Here is an 18,722-nt window from a genome sequence, read left to right on the forward strand (position 1 = left end):
CCCAGGGCCTCTGGGACCAGGACGCACAGATGGATGTCAGTGAGGAGCTGGAAGCCAGGAGGAAGGTGGAAAGAGCTCACCCAGCTCAGACTCGAGGAGCCAGCCCAGGCCTGAAGCTACTCTCCGCTCTACTCTCCGCTGCTGCCTGCCTGAGCCCAGGCAGACTGTTCAGAGCAGGCCCCCGAGCGGGAGGGAGAGCTCTACACCCACAGATGAGCCATCTCTGGTCTCTGGTCGGCCAGCTCTGTGAAAGACAAAAGCCAGGGGTCCATTTAAAAATCATTTTTTTATTAACATCATCTTCCTGTTTAGCCAAGTGTCTGTCATGTATAAGGAATGTCGGTAAATATTCCATGTGAAGCTTCTTTGTACATATTTCCATCGATAAATAAACTCTGAATTCACATAAAAAAGTTAAACTTAAATAACTCATATTTCCTTCTCTTGTAACAGCCATATATTGGTAAAATATAAATATTCTTAGACTCAAGCTTTGCTCTAGGAGAACGGTAGAGGAACAGTAATTCACCACATGGTACAACTGTTGACAATAAAACCGAGGAGTTGTCGGCTGGTGTCCTGGCATGGACGAGTGGGTGGGAAACAGAAAATTCACATTTGGTTTTGGGCCAAGGGAGGGGCGGTAGAGATGGCGGAGGGGACAGAGGACAGGGCAGTCGCTTTCATTACAGCACTGATAAAAATAATCTGTCCTGCCACTGAAGTTGAACCTGGAATAGATTCTTCTACATTCGCTGATTAAGTCCATAATCATTTTACTTCAAACCCAGGTGACAACTAACTGAATATGGCACATAATCCATTTTGAATGACATCAGTAGATTCAGAAAATGATCATGGATCTGGCAAAAACAAGAATGAATGAATGTAAGAGGGGAGAGCGAGGATTCAGGGTTGGCGTGGTTATTCCACGGTGGTCAAACGTCCATCCAGGGCCTCGGTACTGCCGATCCATCCACTGGGTGAGAGGATGACCCCTGGCAGCCTGGACGGAGCATCCTGGGCCTGTGTGGCAGGTGAGGTGGGTGGCCCTCTCAGAGCACTCTGGGGATGACGGTGAAGGGTACAGCAGGGCTGCTGGCCTCCAGCTCCAAGGCCGTCAGGAAGCACTCGGTGGCTGCTGCGTCGTTGCCCTGAGCTTGGAGGACCTCACCCAGCCCGTTCCAGACCTCGTGGGCTGTAGAGTTCACCTGCACTGCATCCCGGAGGATCTTCTCAGCGAGACTGTAGCGGCCCAGCTGGTGAAGGACCAGAGCCTGTGGAGACAGAGTCAGACACTCAAGGAGCGCCAGGTACCTACCTACCTGGGCTCCTGAGTAAGGGCTCTGGAGGTAGGAATGTATCCACTACTCCAGGCACACAGCCAAGTTCTAACCAATTCCTGGGCTTAGGGGCAAGGATTTAAGACATTGTTAACCACAAGAAACTGCTGAAATCTATTCACCTTTGAACTGCAAACATGGCAATTTCAGCCAGGTGCATGGTAGCAAGTGTGAAGCCATCCTGGGCTACAGTGAGACCCTGTCTCAAAACAAAGCAACCCTCCCCACTCCAAAACAAAACCCAAACCAAAATAACAACTACACCACCCCCAAATCAAAAGCTAAACAAATGGCAATGTTATATGGGTGACTTGAAAATTTATCAAGAACCAACCAATTGGAAAGGTCTACAGTGACTTAGTGTGGCTGACCTGCTGTGGGCTTGCTGACACCAGCCTGTATGGGAGACGTCTGCCATCTGTGGCATCACTAGTTTTGACATTTAAAAAAAATTGCCCAGTCCCTTGCCTTATCACGTGCCTCATGCTAATGTCCAGTGCTCAGCCCTGCTCAGCTGTGCAGAGAGTCACCTTTCAGCTTTAGTCAGGGTGTTTGTGTTGATCCCCAAACATCTGACCATAGCCACGTTCCCCAGTTGCACAGGTCAGTAAGCGCCTCTTTATCTAATGGCATTGCTCTTATGTAACTAGCCTTTCCTTCATGTGGAGAGACACTGAGGTCATGGTCAACCTCTACTCTTGAATGTCACGAAGCCATGGCCATCTTTCCAGAAAGGGTCGCTGTGTTCTTTTAGGAGTACCACTTTGTAGACTATGCTGACCTCTAATTTGTGACAATCCCCTGCCTCTGCCTTCTAAAGGCATGTGCTCTTGACTAGATTGTCAGTCTGTTACACCTCCGACAACCTCTAGTAAGATGAATTTATTGAGAAACCCTCATGGTCTATTTATGAAAAGATACAGAGGGATGATCTGGGTGAAGGGAAGGGGGCGGGGAGTCCAATGTCACCAGCATCCCTCACAGTGGCCTTCTGTCTTTTGGAAAGTCTCTCTTTAGGGTAAACGTCTCCAAAGTGGCAAGTGGAGGCCATAACTCTGATTAGAGTTCTCAAGCTTGTTGTACATTTTCTGTGGGGTCGGCTTCACTGGTCTGGTCGGAGGTCATTTTCTGTGGGGTCGGCTTCACTGGTCTGGTCCGGAGGTCATTTTCTGTGGGGTCGGCTTCACTGGTCTGGTCCGGAGGTCAGCAGGTGCTGCCCCTCCTCCCTTGCATCTCTGCTCTTTGTGCTAAGATGAGTGCAGCATGCTCCTCCCCCTTGAGATCTGCATTTCTTTAATAACCGAGGTTGGCTGGATCCCCTGCCTTCTTCAGGACCTTTTAGAAGACTCTGCTACCATCGTCTTCTTTGAACCAAGGCTCCCCTTCCACATTTATTACTTTTGTGTATATGTGTGTGTTCCTGTGTGAGTTTATGAACACCATGTATGTTCAGGAGCCCACAGAGGCCATAGAAGGCCCAGAATCCCTGGAACTAAACTTACAGTTGTTTATGAGCCACTATATGGATGCTGGAAACCCAACCTGGGTCCTCTGCAAAGGCAATAAGCACTCAGGACTGTGGAGTCATGCCCCCCCCCCCCCCCCCCCCCCCGCCTTCTCGGTGTTTAAATTCATTCACAGCTATAAATCTGGAGGGGGTGTGTCACTCCCTAGCTTAGAAAGTTAACCCCCACAGGGCTAACACTCTTCAGTGTGTGCTGTGACCTATCCAGTTTTAAGTAGTTTACTCTGCCTTGGCAGGCAGACCTGGATTTCTGCTGCTGTGCAAGATACAAAATGGCTAATTCTGCCTACCGTTCACGCGGTAGGGCACTGGCTCCGTCACACAGCAGACAGGGGCAGGAAACAGGGGCCATCTACTATGTTCCAATGAGCTAAATAGCTAGCCTCTGTATCAGCATCACGCTGCTGGAATTTCCACAACTATGAGTCATATCTTAATACGTAGGATTACAGGCTTTCCTCTCTACCTTTTGCTTTTATATATTTCCTGACCACCTTGCCTTGAACTGTTACAGACAAATGTGACAATTCTTTGGTCAGTCCCTTTGGGAGTCAAAATGTATTTACATCGAGTCTCTAGGTGTGCATGGAAAAGCTGACATCTTTATGGTAGATAATTTTCCTGCCCAAGAATACAGCATGACCAGCCATCACTCAAATCTAACCCTAACTCTCCCAATAAGCCTTGCTCTTTCTATACATAGCTTCTGTTTACCCCAAGGTGGTAAAATTGTTCTTTACCACCGGGCAAGAGCATTGGGTTAAGTCTCAGGGGCCAAAGAGGCAGGCACAGTGGTAACTGTGGCCTGAGACACAAGCAGCTGGTGCTCACTCTCAGGGCACCCACGAAATAAGTGCTTGCACAGGCCCGCGGGACAACTTCAACTCACCCCTCCTCAGGACATGTGCCCTGCAGGGGCCTAAACAGTTGGACTGACTTCCGAGTCACCTGCTGGGAAGAGCTGGTGGTCAGTGGATGACAGCCAAGGAACCCGTGGAGGCCCTCCACTGGGGGTCACGGGAGGGAGAACCCTAGCTGGGGGACAGGGTTCAGGAAGTTTTGGTGGGTGAGAAGGAGGAGGGCCAGAAAGCAGAACATCAATGCTCAAGAGCTTCCTGCCTGCTCCTTCTAGAAAGTGCTACCTGTCTAGCTTTTCTTTGAACTTTCCACACACTGCATGCCTCTGGCAGATGACAAGGGGAAGGCCACCTTGGAAGGCACAAAGGCATCCCTGCTCACTTCTCTGCAGGTGGGAACAAGATGCCTGGTCTGCCCTCTGGGTCCTCGCTGTTCCTGTGGCTTGAAGAGGTGACCCGAGGCTGAGGCTGTGGCAGGGGATCTGTGGGTCCTCTGAGAGCGCACTCCAGTGTGTGCAGGCGACATCAAGTAGCCACACTGTATTTTCTTTGTTTCTCTAATCTTTAGTTCGTGACTGCATCGTTCCTCTGCATGCTATGATTGGGAAATTGTTCCTAGTCAAAGCACAGGATTCTCCAGCTGTGGCCTGCGGCTTGGGAACATCCTGCTCATTTATTCACAGTCCAGGAGGACTCCTTGCCTTCTATTGCTTGGGCTTGCTGGCGTGTCCTGTTAGCCAAAAAGTGGACCAGTGTGGGGACCTGGAGGGTACTGTTCTCCCAATGGCTACTGGTTTCACTCTGCTAAAGTGGGGGCCGCAGTCCCTAGGCTAGGAGTTTTGTTTTGCTGTGGCAGCTACTGAACATGGGTGCAGCCTGCTGTGAGGGTAGAGAGCAGAGGTCATTCCCTGCTAAAGTCCTACAGGAAGAGTCCCGATAGGCGCAACTGAGCGACACCCTCGGTGCTAGGAAGATGGTGGGGTGCTGATGTCTCTGCGGTTCCCTAGTGGTTAGGTTTTGGCCCTTCATAGACCTGGGCCTGACTCCTAAGGTAGAGACAGGCTGGCCCTCTCAGGTGACCTTCCCAAGCAATGTGTTCTGTGGAATTAATTCCTAAAACTGGAGGCTTATGGGGGCTGCCAGTGTGGGCTTGTCATAGGAATGAAAGATAGGCCTCTCCCTACTCCCCCGGTGAGCCAAGGCCATCTGGGAAATCAGTCACACTGTAGGAACCACCACAGCATGTTCTGGATAAGCAAAAGGTTGGCCAGGAGTAGCTGGGAGTTGGCTGTGTGACCCAGGCCCTTCCATGCCCTGAGAGGCCTTCTTTCCCTGCCTTGGCCTTGAAGAGCCAGCCATTCTAACCAGAACACTACCATCCCACAGGCCCTGCCTGTTCTCCAGAGCTTTGCATTTAACTGTTCCCACTGCCGCTGGCCGCGGGAACATGGCTCCATGGTTCAGCCAGGCCGGCTGCCAGTGGACGCATTGCTGAGCCCCTCTGTTTCCTCTACCTCAGTCAGCCTGGCCCTTCCCGCTGGAACAAAGTCCTGGACCTCCCTATTCCCTGACAAGCCCAGGAGCCACTGCTCCTCACAGGTAGGTCAGGAGCAGGGACTCTCAGCCCTCCAGGAAGCAAGAGAAAGAAAGGAAAGCTGACGACATGATCCTAGAACGCACAACTGCCTCCGTATCAAAGGGAACACAGTCTACAGGGTGATGGTCCAGATGTGCTGGGACACACAGGTGGGTGTGGTGCAGGCCTGTCTTAAAGAGCAGTGAAAATGTCAGGTGATACCAACACCTTCCAGTACTAGGTGCTGGCTCCACCCCACCATCCTGACCATCACCAAGTGGATATTGCTACAGATCTGTGCCATCAGCAGCGGGCATCTGCCCCAGCTTTGTGAGTTGGGACTAGAACTGTGACGCATGCGTGTGCCCTTACCATTGGGTCCCCTCATTGCAGTGGGTAGCTGTTCTGATTATGACCTTGAAGCACTGCCCCTCGGGAGGCAGCAGGTAATGCTGCACCTGCCTATGATCTTGAAGTACATGCCCCTGGGGCGTGGCTGCTGGAGGGGAACCTTAAGACCTGGCATGCACATCTGCCCCGCACTCTTCGCTCCCTCGTGGTTTGAATGCTGGGGAGGACCAGGCAGATCTTGGACCAGGAAGAAGATCAGTGTGGGCCATAGCTCGGTTTTTCAGGCTGTAGTGAGTTTTATCTTCTAATAAATTCCTTTGCCTATTATACAGACTCCGTGGATTAATAGCTATACCTCATTCTTGTAGAGTGTGAGGGAACAGGAGCTCCCTTACTAGTCCCTTTCATTAGACACAAATGCAGACAGCTTCCCAAGCTTGTAATTATTCTAATCAGGTGTTTTATACAAATAAGATCTTGGTGATGCACCAAATTAGAAATAAAGGATTAAATTAAACCTGTTATTTCAAATGTGATAAAACGGACTTGGCTAGTTTGAGGGCAATTAGCATCTGCCTTTTTGTTGTGGTAATTACTGCCCTGGACTCCACACCTTGCCACAGGCCTCGGGAGTACACAGGAGCCTTGGGAAGGCTGCGGTGCACCCAGTCAGAGCCTTCAAGGCCAAAGTTCCTTTGGGGATCTTGGACACGTCCATGGTACTCTGCCTAAGAGCAAGGGCAGCCATTTGCTGAGCTCCAGGCATGCCACAGTCTATTGCTTGTCCCAGGGGTACAGACATAGGCAGGTGATATCCAGGAAAGCATCCTTCTTGAAGAAGCCATTGCTAAGAATTCATGTGCTCAGCTGTAGTCGGGGCCAGGTGTCCTCTCTCCAGCGGGCTGTACTTTTCCCAGGCAGTGTCCGGGGAATGAGTACTGGGCGCTCTCTAGGCAGGGTACGGATGACTTCTGCTCCACCTCACTCCCCACACTGTCTCCAGGTAGCCATCTGTCACTCACTGGACTTTTAATGGCTTTGTTCCCACTTCTAGGTCAGAAATGCCATCAGTGCTACCCTGCAGGAGGCAGGGTTAGTTAGGGTAAGTGGCTCAAGGCAGTGATGTTTGGCGGTTCCTCTAAAACCACAGGCAGACAAACACCAGGGGCCAGCAGCGTGGATGAGTTTTTAGTATGCAAGGAGTTGATGGTCATTTCAAGAGCTTGCTCAGCTGTCCTGTGAGAGATGTTACATGATCACAGAAAATCCCCTCCTACTTCCTCACTGGGCTTTCCTGTGGGTGACGACAGGGCAGGGACTGGATGAGTCCCTTTGTCTCTGCACCTCCAGGTAGGTGACAAGGAATCAAGACAGAAAGGGAAAATAAGCAAGCCCTGAAAAATCCTGGATTCAAGAATATGACTGAGTACCGACCCAGACTAGTGCCCTGCCCTGGCTCTTCTAGCTGCCCTGGGAAAGTGAAGGCTTTTTTTTTTTTTGTACCCACGAGCTGGTACAACTGTGGTGATCAACTGAAGCAATGTGAGACTTTGCTCCAGAGAGAGCTGGGGCTCAAACACAGAGGCTTTATGGGACAGGGAACTAGGCCAAGTCTGCATTCACGGCAGTTTGGATGAGGAGGATCAGCACACAGCACTGATCAGAGAGAAGAGAATAAGCTGGGGGCTATTTAAAAAAAAAAAAATGTTTCTTTCAAACCAGAGCCTGACAGTGAACTAGTGCCACTCTCAGGAGCCTGCAGGGGACAATGGCTTTGACAGGATGGCTGTGCAGTGGCATTGGAACACAGCCCAGGGCTGCCCTGGACCTCACAGCTGCCCTCCTCCTCTGCAGCATTGGAAGAGCTGTCTGTTCTGGGCATGAGCACTCTGTGAGGCAGCTCGGGGGCGGGGGCAGCCGACCCTGCTTCCCACTGACTCCGCCGAAGGAACCGAACGGCACCTGTAGGGGGAGGGGGGGCTGCTCTGGGTTTCTCTCTCTGATCCCGGCAGCCACGGGTGAGGCCTGGTTTCCACTAGGGCCGTCTTCTGTTTCCTTTGTTTGCTCCGAGCAGAGGACAGGCAAGTGCATGTGTCCAGGACAATTATGTATGCCAGCCTCCAAGGCTGGCTCTATGCCAGGGCTCCTCAGTGCAGTCACCTGCCTGCATTCCTCTGCCCATGCCCACCAGAGCACACTGAGGAGGGGCTCACACACTGCCACTGGGCTCCCTGGACAAGGCTCCCAGAGGTCAGGTGACCCTTCCATCTTTCAGAAGGAAGCAGGGCTGGTTTTCCAGCTTGAGTCGATGTAAACAGTTTTGATCCAGTCTACCCCAAGCCTTCCTGACACACTTGTGCCCACTTAAGATGCAGAGGCAGCAGGTACCCCAGGGTTAACAATAGCATGCAGGCCTCCCCCAGCAACACATGGCCTCTGCCACCATCTCTGGGAGGCCTCCAGGCGCTTCAGGGAGGACAGAGTATTCCTGAGGCTGCTCAGCCTCCAGGACAGACAGCAAAGGGCAGCTCAAGTTCTGCTCTGGGGACTTAGGCTGAAGGGCAGTGAGGGGAGGCTGCAGGGACGGAGGACAGAAGGGAAATGCCAGCTGCCTGCGGTGGCGGTGGTGGCGGTGGCAGTGGCAGTGGCTGTGAGCCCTGTCGCACTGCAGAAGGGATTTCTGCCAAAGGTCAGCAGGGGTGGAGGGAAGAAGAGTTCTGCAAGTACTGGGTGAGGCCAAGCGTGGCGCTGGGTGGCCTTTCTCCATCGGTGATGGACAGGACTAGGGTGACATTAAAGGTAACCTCTAATCCCTGTGGCCTCTGCCCTTCACCCTCCCCCACCCCAGCCCTGCCTGAACGCCAGCTGCCTCCTCCTTCTCTTGCTTTCCTCCAAGCTAACTATAACAAATACTCCAACTTGTAGGCAGCTCCTAGTCAGCCCTGGGATATGGTAATCGAGGCAGGAAGGAGGGGACGCTCTGCCATGGGGCAGGGGCTGGGGGTGCAGAGGTCTTGGCACTTAGCATAAACCCTTGAAGTTCCTCCTCACTCACAGAGCTGCAAACACCAGGAGGAAAGGGCCTGGTGCCTCTCATGAAGGACCCGCACTGGCCCCCACAGGCAGCAGGCCTCTGTTCACCAGTGATATTTGAGGGCAGGAGGTTGCTCTCCCATGGGGCTCCTTTTCCAGGTCAAATCTTTACTTGGAGAAGTCTGCCTTCCGGAGAGCAGGCCTTCCAGCATCCACTCAGAAGCAGACAAACCTCTACTTTGGTCAGCCTGGGGCCAACCAGCTACAGAAAGCGCAGTCCTCAGGTGACAGGGTTCTGGCTCTCTGCTCTTCTCAGCAGGTTGCCCCCCCCCCCCCCCGCCCCTATTCTCCATTCCTTTCTATCCCCCTGTGGCCCTGGCATTCACGGACCTCTACCAAGCCTTTCTATCTAATCCCTAAGCGCTGATGGTCTCTGAGTCCCCTGAAGTCATGTGGAAAAGTCCCCTTCTGTTTCTACCTGGCAGCCTTTAAGGGCCTGGAGGGAACTTCTGGACTAGCTCCCCCCTTCCTCTGTCCCTACCCTCTGGGCTTTCCAACATGGTAAATTCAACCCTCTCCCTGTATGACTGCATTCTGCATCACGTAGGTCCTCAGAGGAGGAGCCTCACCGTGGGTTGAGAGAAGTCACCATAAGCCTTAGGAAAACATGAAGATGGCTTTTCCTTTTGAAACGTTTTTTAAAGGCGTGTGACTAGTGGAATCTTTTAAAGCAGCTTTCTTTCAGAATGGTCTGGAATATCCTAGAGTGTATTCTGCAATCAGGAATGCGGAGGGATGGGCTCTCGGGCAGTGGGGGTGCCTGCAGTCTGGCTGTAAGCCCATGGGCCTGCTCAGCCCAGGCCTTCAATTTCCTCTGGCCTCATTTCTTTCAAAGGGGGTGCTCAGCACTAGTGCCAATGTATCTATAGGCCGTGGTGGCTTTTAGAGAACTGGGGACCGCTGGGACAGTCTGGGAAGGGACCACAGCCACCTGGCTAGTCCCTTCCAAGGCCTGAGGTGCCCCAAAGCCTGCCCCTTCCCACGGAAGGTGTTCAGGATACAGTTGGGGGTGTGGAGAGTAGGGTACAGGAGCACCCCAGGGCCAGCATCCTTATTTTATGGGTGGGGTGGGATGGTGGAGGCCAGGCTTTCTTCAGGATTTATGGGGAGATTAGTTCCCAATAATCAGTCAGCTGAAATCCCTGTACAGATAATGTACTATTTGCTTATTACCTATGTGCTTTTTTTTTTTTTAAAGAGAAAAGCAGAAAAAGGAGATTTATTCAGTGTGGTCTCACTTTTTTGGGGAAGAGGAACAAAGAGATCCAATAATCCCTCACTCCTACCCCTGGTCCATCTTCAGGGCTCTGAAGAAAGGTCACTTCTACATCATGTACTGAATCCACTGCCATGGAAATGCTGTTGCTAGCTGCCATACTGAAACACTTACAACGACAAGAAAAAGTCAGTATGTATCTTGAGCAGATGTATTCCCCCACCCCCAAACAGCTTTAACCCATGGTTGGATGAGTCTGTGGATATAGAACCCATGAAGGTGGAAAGCCAACTGCCCTCCCTACACTGGGATCACACAAGGGGGCTGCGGAACATTCTGGTATCTGTGTCCCCAGGATGGAGCTCTGTCCACTCTGCCACAACCACAACTACTATGTCTGGCTCTTTCCTTCCATCCATAAACCTGCATGGAACACTGTGGGTGCCTGCACCGTGTGGCTGGCTAGAGACTCAGGGGCACAGACTGTCACAGGAGCCATGCTTCCTGTCCCTCGAAGAGCACAGGTGTGGGCCTGGAGGGTGGACTTGCTGTGGGTCTTGTCCTGGTCTAGTGTCCTGAAGTGTGCAGAACCAATGTCTGCCTGAGGGAAGGAAGCTACAGGACCGCACCCTCCTGACAAGATACAGCTCTCTTACCCACTTGCTAAAAGGATGAGAAGGTTGAAGCTTAGGGTCCATGACCACTGAACTGTGTGTGTGGGGTGCTGTGACCCCAAGATGGCTCTGAGACAGAAGACTCATATGTATCTAATTCTTCCTACTAGACACATCAACCCAAGGCAGGTGCCTAGCTCTTGAGAGGATGAGGTCATTAGGATGAGGTCATTTAATAAGCAGTCAAAGCCCAATCAGAAGGCAATGAGGCCGAGGAGCAGGGTGTCACTGTCACAACGGTGTCAGAAGCAGGCACCTGGCTTGGACGAACTGCCCTGGCCCCAGACACCTTGACTTACCCCTGGGGTTAATGTGCAATGATTTTGCTAGTCGAGAGGGAGATGTGGTTTTTCTAGCGGAAAGACACTGTATCTCTCAGCTCCTCTCTGGGGTCATGCTGCCTTGGAAAATCATACCCAGGCAGTCTGAGTGCTGCCCCCTGGCCCTGAGACAGGGGATATTCAGTGGCCCTGGTGTCAGCACCTGGGCTTGGTGTTGCTGCAGGCAGGGACCCTGGAAGTCAGGCAGGGGGCTGTGAGGAATCCAAGCTCCAGGGGAGTTCCTGATGGCAGCAGTCTGAGGCATGATGCTCACAAATTCAACCACCATCAGCACAGAAGCACCACACTAGCGCCTCCGAAGCTCTGCCTGGTGTGCTGACCCAATTGAGGAAGCGTCAGGCCAGTGAGTCCTAAGCAGCATCAAAGGACGGCAGTGAGCAGAGAGCAGGGCCACTGATCGGGGGTGAAGTGACAAGGAAGCCTTGGGTCCTTAGCAAGGCATGGGATGGGCCTCTGCCTCACTCTGAAACTGGAGGCAGTTCCTGGCCATGGTCCAAACCGAGCCTCTGGCTCCCTCCCCCAATGCTTTGCTGCAATGCGATGAGCTCATAGGCTGGACCTGATTTGCTCTTAGGAGAGAAGTGCCTTGGTCCTGATGCTGTGGCGACTGCCATTCCCTAGTCAGTGCGTCCTAGTCTGTGGGTGCTACCTGGCTGCCCTTACAGTACTTTTCCACTGGCAATGGGCAGGAGACTCGTGTTGACTTATTTATACATCTCCCTGGTTGACTTATTTATTTATTTTTATCTACCTTCGCCAACAACAAGGCAGGACAGCCCTGAAGTCAAGCGCTTCCCCATGGCCCAAGTTATCCACGCAGTGGAAAGTGTGGTGCTAATTACCTCCCAGGGGGGGCCTACCTGCCTCCACGGGAGGCTTCTGTCCCTGCCTGTTTGGGAAGGTGGTACGCCATCCCAGGCAGTGTGCAGAGACACTACTGTCTGGGACCACTGTTTTCACAGGTGGCCTGAGCAGGCCAATAAGAGGCTCACCTCCTCTAGCAAAGGGGGCATGCACAGGGGCATGTTCTCAGGGCCTTGGTGGGGGGGGGGAGAAGGCTTCCAATTATGGGCTTGTCACAGTCACAACAATTTACATGTAACCAGCCAACAGAGAAGCTGTGCTGAGGGTTTCCTAGAGTCACAGGGCCTAAGAGTGGGAGTCTGAGAGACCCCGGCCCCTACTACGGTGGCCCAAGCCTGGAATCCCTTCCCAGTAGCCTGGCAGATTCTTGGTGCAGGCCTCTTCCTCACCACACGACTGTAAACCAGACAGGAAGCTTCAGGGAAGAGGGATTTATTTTGGCTCAAGGTCTGAGGGTACAGACCGTGTCAGGGAAGGCACGGGCAGACAGGGGCTCTTGGCTGTGGAGGCAGAAGCGTGAGGCCGCTTGTTTACGTCTTGACAGACTAGCAAGCAGAGGGGCTGAGCTATTGCCCTTAAGCCTGATTCCCAGTGACTACACCCACAAGTGAGGCCCTACTTCCTCCTTAAGGCCCCCTCCCCGCAACAGTGACATCAGCTGAAAACCAAGTATTCATACAAACTAGCCTGTAGTAGTATAATATATCCAAACCGGAGTGCCTAGCCTCACAGGGCCAACCTGTTCTCGGAGAGGTGGAGAGGGAAGCCATGCCTTTGGGGGTGCTCTCTGTACTCAGTCTGACCATTTTCCACCACCACTGCAAGCAAAAGCCTGGGTCCAGCAACCGTAGTGAGATGCCTGGGCAGAAGGCAGGCCCGGAGCAGCCCAACAGTTGGTGGGCATCCTCTCTCCAACCTACTGTGGGATCTTCTACCGGATGCCAACCTAGACTGAGTTTCTCTTGTTTCTCTAAGAGGCTCACTTGTTCAGTCTCGAAAACAGCAGGCAGAGTACAGGACTGGTAAGGTCTCTTATTTAAAACATATTTTGGGAGCACCACATATTTTGGGAGCACCATTACATACTCAACGTGTATGCTGTCCTAGGACTTGAGAAGCAGTAGCTGATATGACCAGGAAGGCTTCTCAAGGAAGAGGCTGGGCAAGACCAAGGGGCTGAGTGAGTGTTAACCTCCGGCTGCAAAACTGAGCGCCACAGGAGAGCTCGGGGCTGTGTTCACCACATACTGCCAGGGGAGGGGCCAGTCCTGATCCCCTTCTGCACACAGAGTGGCTACAGGTGAGGCTAAGTGCAGCCCCAAGGGCTCCTGGGCTCTCCGCCTTCTTAGGAGCAGGTGGCTGAGCTTGGGCTCCCTGAGTGCCAGAAGGTTCCAGGATTTAGAGGAAACTTGGAAAGAAGTCAACAGTACAGTGCAGAAGCCACCAGCTGTTGGACTAGGGAACCCCAGGCTCTTGGAGGCAGAGGACATGTTTACTCACCTTTCCTTCCACCCCCCCGGGACTCGCAGTGTCCAGATAATGCATGCTGTTAACTACAAGCCATTCCAGCCCCTAGGACAGTTTTCGGTATACTATAAATACTCCATAGATGACTATGGAATGGGTATCATGTCCTGGACCTGCCCATCAACCCTCTTGTCCAGCTTCTGTGCCAACTGTACTCTGGGCCCCGTGCAGATGCTGTGTGGGAGGTGGGGATGATGATGGTCCCTTCAGCCAGGAATGTCAGCTCCCACACCTATCCCTGAAGGTTGTGTGGGGACTTCTCTGGGCCCCATCTGAACTTGCACAGGGCTGCCCAGATGACAGAAAGCCTCAGCACTCCCCACAGCCTTTTCAACAGACAGGGAACCAAAGAGGATGGCCTCTAGGTGCTGGTTCCATGGGGATCGTTTGGCTCACTGGGATCCAAACACGGGGATGATTTACTACCTGCCAGGGTGGATGTGGTCACTTTGGCCAGTACCTTCCCCATCCCTGCCAGGGTCTGGCAGGAGCAATTTTTCCATTTTTAAACAGGAACAAACAGAAATGATAAGACATTTTCCGATGAAGGGGGGGTCTGAAAATGATTAGCCTTGGAAAAATTGTCCCTAAAATAACAAGACAACTCATAACCTTCTATCTGGATGGGAAAGAGATGGGCCTCACTGGCCAGCGCTAGGCTCCATTCAGCTACTCCTGCTGCTGAATCCACACCACATCACATCTCTGCTGCTGGTCCACCAGCACTGAGAAAGCCGTAGTTCAGCAAGGAAAGGAGAAACAGACAGTCTGTCTGGAAGCAGACTTTCACTGTTTGTTTGAATGCACTTTCTTTCCTAGTGCTCCCAAGTCAGGCCCAGGATGGAGGAAGGGAGATGGTGACCAGGCTGGGGACCTAGTGAGGACCTGGGGAAGGATGGGGCTGTATAGAGAAGATTTCCACTGCAGAGCTCTTGGAGAGAACAGAGACCCAGCAGGCACTCTCTTTCCCCACACACAGAGCTCTTATCATTCCCCACTTCAGTGCAGAATAAATCAGCATCAAGATCAGAGGCTTCTCCTCCAGAGTTTCCAGGCAGTGCTGGGAGCTGGCGTGGGAGGTGCTGCTCACCTGCTGGCAAGGGACCATGCTCATTTGTATGTGATCCCTGCTATGGAATGAGCTGTGGCCAACACTGAGCATGGCTGACTTCTCAGAAGCTCAAAATGGGTCCCTGGGGGCATGACCAATGACTTGGAGGGAGGCTGGAAAATTAGAATAAATTGAAGCATCCGCCATCACTCCTGTGGCTATCCTGCTCACTGTGACATGTACAGCCTAGAGATCCAGGAAAGGTAGTGGCTCTTCTCTGCTCTAACCTGGATGGTCATACCCAGAGATGACCTGTTACAGGCACTGGCTGATCCGGGATCAGCTGCTTTATAATCCTGTGCCAGGCAACTCTTGATCTCTGACTGGACACTTTGCTAAAAGCAAGCCCCTCTTTCCTAAGAACATGGAAGTGGCAAGTCCACAGGGAGACCTCATGTCTGTCTCCTCTGGGGTCTGGGGGAATCTCTCACTCCCCATGTGACTTTCACCACTACCATGTCTGGGAGAAGGGCAGGTAATGGGGTGAGGCACTCATGCTGGGTCAGAACCATGTCTACATCCCTGAGGGCAGACTAGAGGTTGGCATGATTGCTTCTGTACTACAGAGCGAGCATGACATGTCCTGGTCACACACGTCTCCAGTATGTCAGATCTAGATTCTAGAGGCTGTTTTTTTCTGTTCTAAACTGCGTACTCCTAGCCATCACTCTTTGTGGCCCTGGCCCAGGTAGTTCTGCAGTTCCTCCCCTGGCTTCTTTCAGCCCTACCTCTACTTAGAGGGCAGGCATGCTGTCTACTCTGTGCCAGGGCATCTTCTGCAGACGAATCCCGGGGTGGAGCCTTGAGTGCTCTTCTCTACCCATGGTCACTGTTCTCACGTCTCTCTGCCTCCCTCCTTCATAATAATCCCCCATCTGCCCATGAGTGCAAGTGATGTACCAGCTAAGATGGCCCTCTGAAAGAAAGAAGCCCAGGCTTGTGCCACCTGCCATTTCCCACAGTTTAAGTTCTCCCGACAACTGACCTCATGCCACCCACGTGAGCTCGCTGCAGCGGCTCGGAGTTAGAGGAGAAGGCTATGCTTGATGGGCCCAGAATGCACTGTGGGAGCCACCTCATTGGCAGGAGCTGCAAGAGGCCTCCGCATTGGTAAGTGGGACCAGTACCCTTCCAAATGCAGTTGAAACTGCTGGTGTGACTCCAGGTGACACAAGAGCCACCAGACACCAATATCAGTGTCCAAACCAGGCTGGCCTCTTGAGGGTTGCGGGGAGCAACACAAAAAAATCAGTTGTCCTCAGCACTGAGAGGGACACAGGCAGCAGCTCCTGTAGGGGCCCCAGGCTCTGTGGTATCTCCCCGGGAATGCATCACCTTGGAAACAGGACTAACTCTTCTAGGCTGCTTCCAGCTGGTTGCCAGCAACATGACCTTCTTTGGAGCCTGACTTTCCAATAGCCACTACTCAGGCAACAGCTGCGTTCCTGCATGCTTGCTGGTGGGTCTGCAGGCATCTGGGTGAGGCAGTGGTGCCTGGAGAGGGGCTGCTGCAGCAGGAAGCTGGTGACTGCAGCAGGCTCTTCACAGGCAGAAGTGTATTTGCTACCTTTGTAGCAGACACAATGGGCAGGTAGAGAATTGAACAGCTCGTGGGAGTTCTAATTAGAGAGCCAATTATAACTCGATTGACCTGCCTGGCTTTGAAAGGCTTGGAAACACGCATGTTGTCCTTAGGAAGAAGCAGATTTTGCTTTTAGTTTGTTCGGGGAGGTCTCTGCAGGGACCTTTCACTTGAGCTTGGTTCCAGCCCCATGTACCTGTCTGTAACACAAACTGCTAAACGATCTTTTAATAAAAAACCTGGAACCAGATAATGGGGTGAACGCTGAAAGATCAGAGAAGCAAAGCAAGCTACAGCCACCACCTCTTACCTCACCGACTCCTCAGCCTGAAAAAGTCTCTAGCTGAAAGGGACGCTTCTGTCAAAAAGTCTTTAGTTCCTGTCTCCTCACGCCTTATGTACCTTTCTCCGCCCAGCCATCACTTCCTGGGATTAAAGGTGTGTGTGCTTCCCAGTACTGGGATTAAAGGTGTGTGCCACCACTGCCTGACCTCTATGTTTAATCTAGTGGCTTGTTCTGTTCTCTGATCTTCAGGCAAAGTTTATTAGGGTCCACAGTACACCACCACACCTGTCTAGATCTGGCATCCTAGTGCAGCGGGGAGAGAGAACCTGCAGACCCCAGGCTCCTGCAGGAGGGGCCGAGCTTATCTATGAAGAAACACCACATCCAGTGTCAGTGCTTCCCTGTGCTAGGCGGGCAGCTTCTGCTGCATTTAGAAGGACACTGGCCAGAATTTCAATTATGGATCTAATTAAGAGTCAATTCTTAGCCAGACAGAATCTTGGGCCAGTGTGTGTGTGCATACATGTGTGTACCATTCCCCAAGATTTCCCTCAGCAAATCACTGTTGTTACTAGCTTGGGGTCACTTACTTGTCCCCTGGGGAACAGGCACCCGACAGACATCAAAAGGGGACACTTTACACGTCTCCTAAGAACCCAGGTGTACCGTTCATCGTTGGACACAGCTGTGGTCCTTTAGGCTCTGGCGTGTGATCATACCTCACTTCTGCCAGGGTGATCACCATCATCCCCATGGACAGAAGAAGAAACTGAGGCCCAGAGAAGTAAGGCACCTTGCTCAGGGGCCCCAGCCGCTTTGCATGGAAACTGTGCAGTGATTCAAGCCATGTTTGCTCCTGATGCTTAGCCGAGAGACTTTGCTGTCCGAGCTCCTCCTCCTGCCCAGGGCAGGGAACAGGGCTGGCCGAATGCCTGCACAGATAGCAGAGAAGACCGTGGACACAAGCTCTTGGGATCTGGTGGAGTTAGGTACAAATCCCTTCTACAGGGACTAGCAGTAGCTTCTGCATGACTGATCAGAGCCTAAATTTCCTGAGTATTATTTCTCACCTGCCCCTAAGGTTGGCATCCCATGGATTGACAGATTGTGCTCTAGGCCTCTCTCTTGCTTCCTCTCTAGGATTTATGCCTTCGCTTCAGATGAGACACCACCTATCGCCTGCTGCCAACCCCCAAGGTCACGGCTGCAGCCCAGCTGTGTGTGACCTGCCACGATCACAGGCAGCTCTTCCTGGAGCAGGTTCCTGGTGCCAGCATAGCACTCTAGTCCCCTCACCAGGCCGGACTGGGCTTCCCTGTTCAGCACTCCTCATCTTGAACTGTCCTTAGGGATTCTTAGTGTCCAAGTCACCTGCCCTCCACAGCTTCCAGAGTGTGATCTCTCCATAGTGCAAATATAAGCATGTTGGCTTGGCTGTTTAAATTTTATCTTGTACAATTTCAAACCTTCAGAAAGCAGAAAGGCTGATATAACACACCAAAAGTCAAAGTCACCAGACGCTAAACCTTTTCCTTATTAAGCATATGGGTCCTGAGGATTGAACTCGGGTCCTGGGGTTTGGTGGCAAGCACCTACTGAGCCATCTCACTGCTGTCCCTAACTGTCCCCTATATTGTCCTAGCTCATCTATTTGGGGGAAGGGCGAGGATTTATTATAAATGACAGGCATTGTGACATTTCACCCCTAAACACTCTCTAAAAATTAAGGACGTTTTCTTGTAACCACTTGAGCATATGAGACTCACAGTTCAATAAAACCCTCAGAAGTGATGCAGTCAGGACTTCTGGCGTGGCTGTCACTGCCCATCCACCTTGTTCCGACCTGGCCACAGCTAAGATGAAGACGCTGGGATAGGATTCTAAGTCTGCAGTCCATTCACCTCACTGGTGAGGGTAAGGTCTGAAGGCACACGCCTGCCACTTGTCCATTTTGGACTTCCATCTGCTATTTGAAGAGACCCTCCCATGAGAGATGTCTTCCCAGAAGCTTTGGGCCTAGAAGTTTTAAGTCTCTTTTGCAAGTCTAGAAAACAAGCGGAGCTGACATGGTCCAGAGAGAGCCCACAGCACTCAGCGGGGAGCTTGGAGTCAGCCCCAATACTGGGAAAGCAATCAGGCACAAGATGATTTGGGACCAGTGGTCCAGGAAGCCCCAAAGGCCACTTTCTCATGGCAGCCAAACCTTCAATCTGTGTTCAAAGGCAGGCAGTAGGCTGGGGATGGGTGCAGAATGAGAGAGCACCAGGGCCTGAGAATATGGAGCAGAGCTGGTATCAGTACATGAAGAAGCAGACCAACGAAGGCAAGAAACTCCACGTCTGGCCCAAGCTAGGAACAGTGAGACAGGATCTCTAA

General features: G+C 52.2%; 1 protein-coding gene across 11 annotated transcripts in view; it reads right to left on the reverse strand.

Annotated features, from left to right (window-relative positions):
* Positions 1-267: 267 nt before the first annotated feature.
* Positions 268-18,722, reverse strand: part of Ttc7b (tetratricopeptide repeat domain 7B) — a 213,711-nt gene continuing 195,256 nt past the window's right edge. For all 11 annotated transcript variants that reach the window (XM_076551222.1, XM_076551224.1, XM_076551223.1 and 8 more), the window contains one exon: positions 268-1,277. In XM_076551222.1, the coding sequence (XP_076407337.1) occupies positions 1,056-1,277 (222 nt within the window). In that variant the 3' untranslated portion in view covers positions 268-1,055. The remainder of the gene's footprint in view (positions 1,278-18,722) is intronic.

This window comes from Peromyscus maniculatus, chromosome 14 (assembly GCF_049852395.1).
Source record: "Peromyscus maniculatus bairdii isolate BWxNUB_F1_BW_parent chromosome 14, HU_Pman_BW_mat_3.1, whole genome shotgun sequence".
Classification (NCBI taxonomy): domain Eukaryota; kingdom Metazoa; phylum Chordata; class Mammalia; order Rodentia; family Cricetidae; genus Peromyscus; species Peromyscus maniculatus.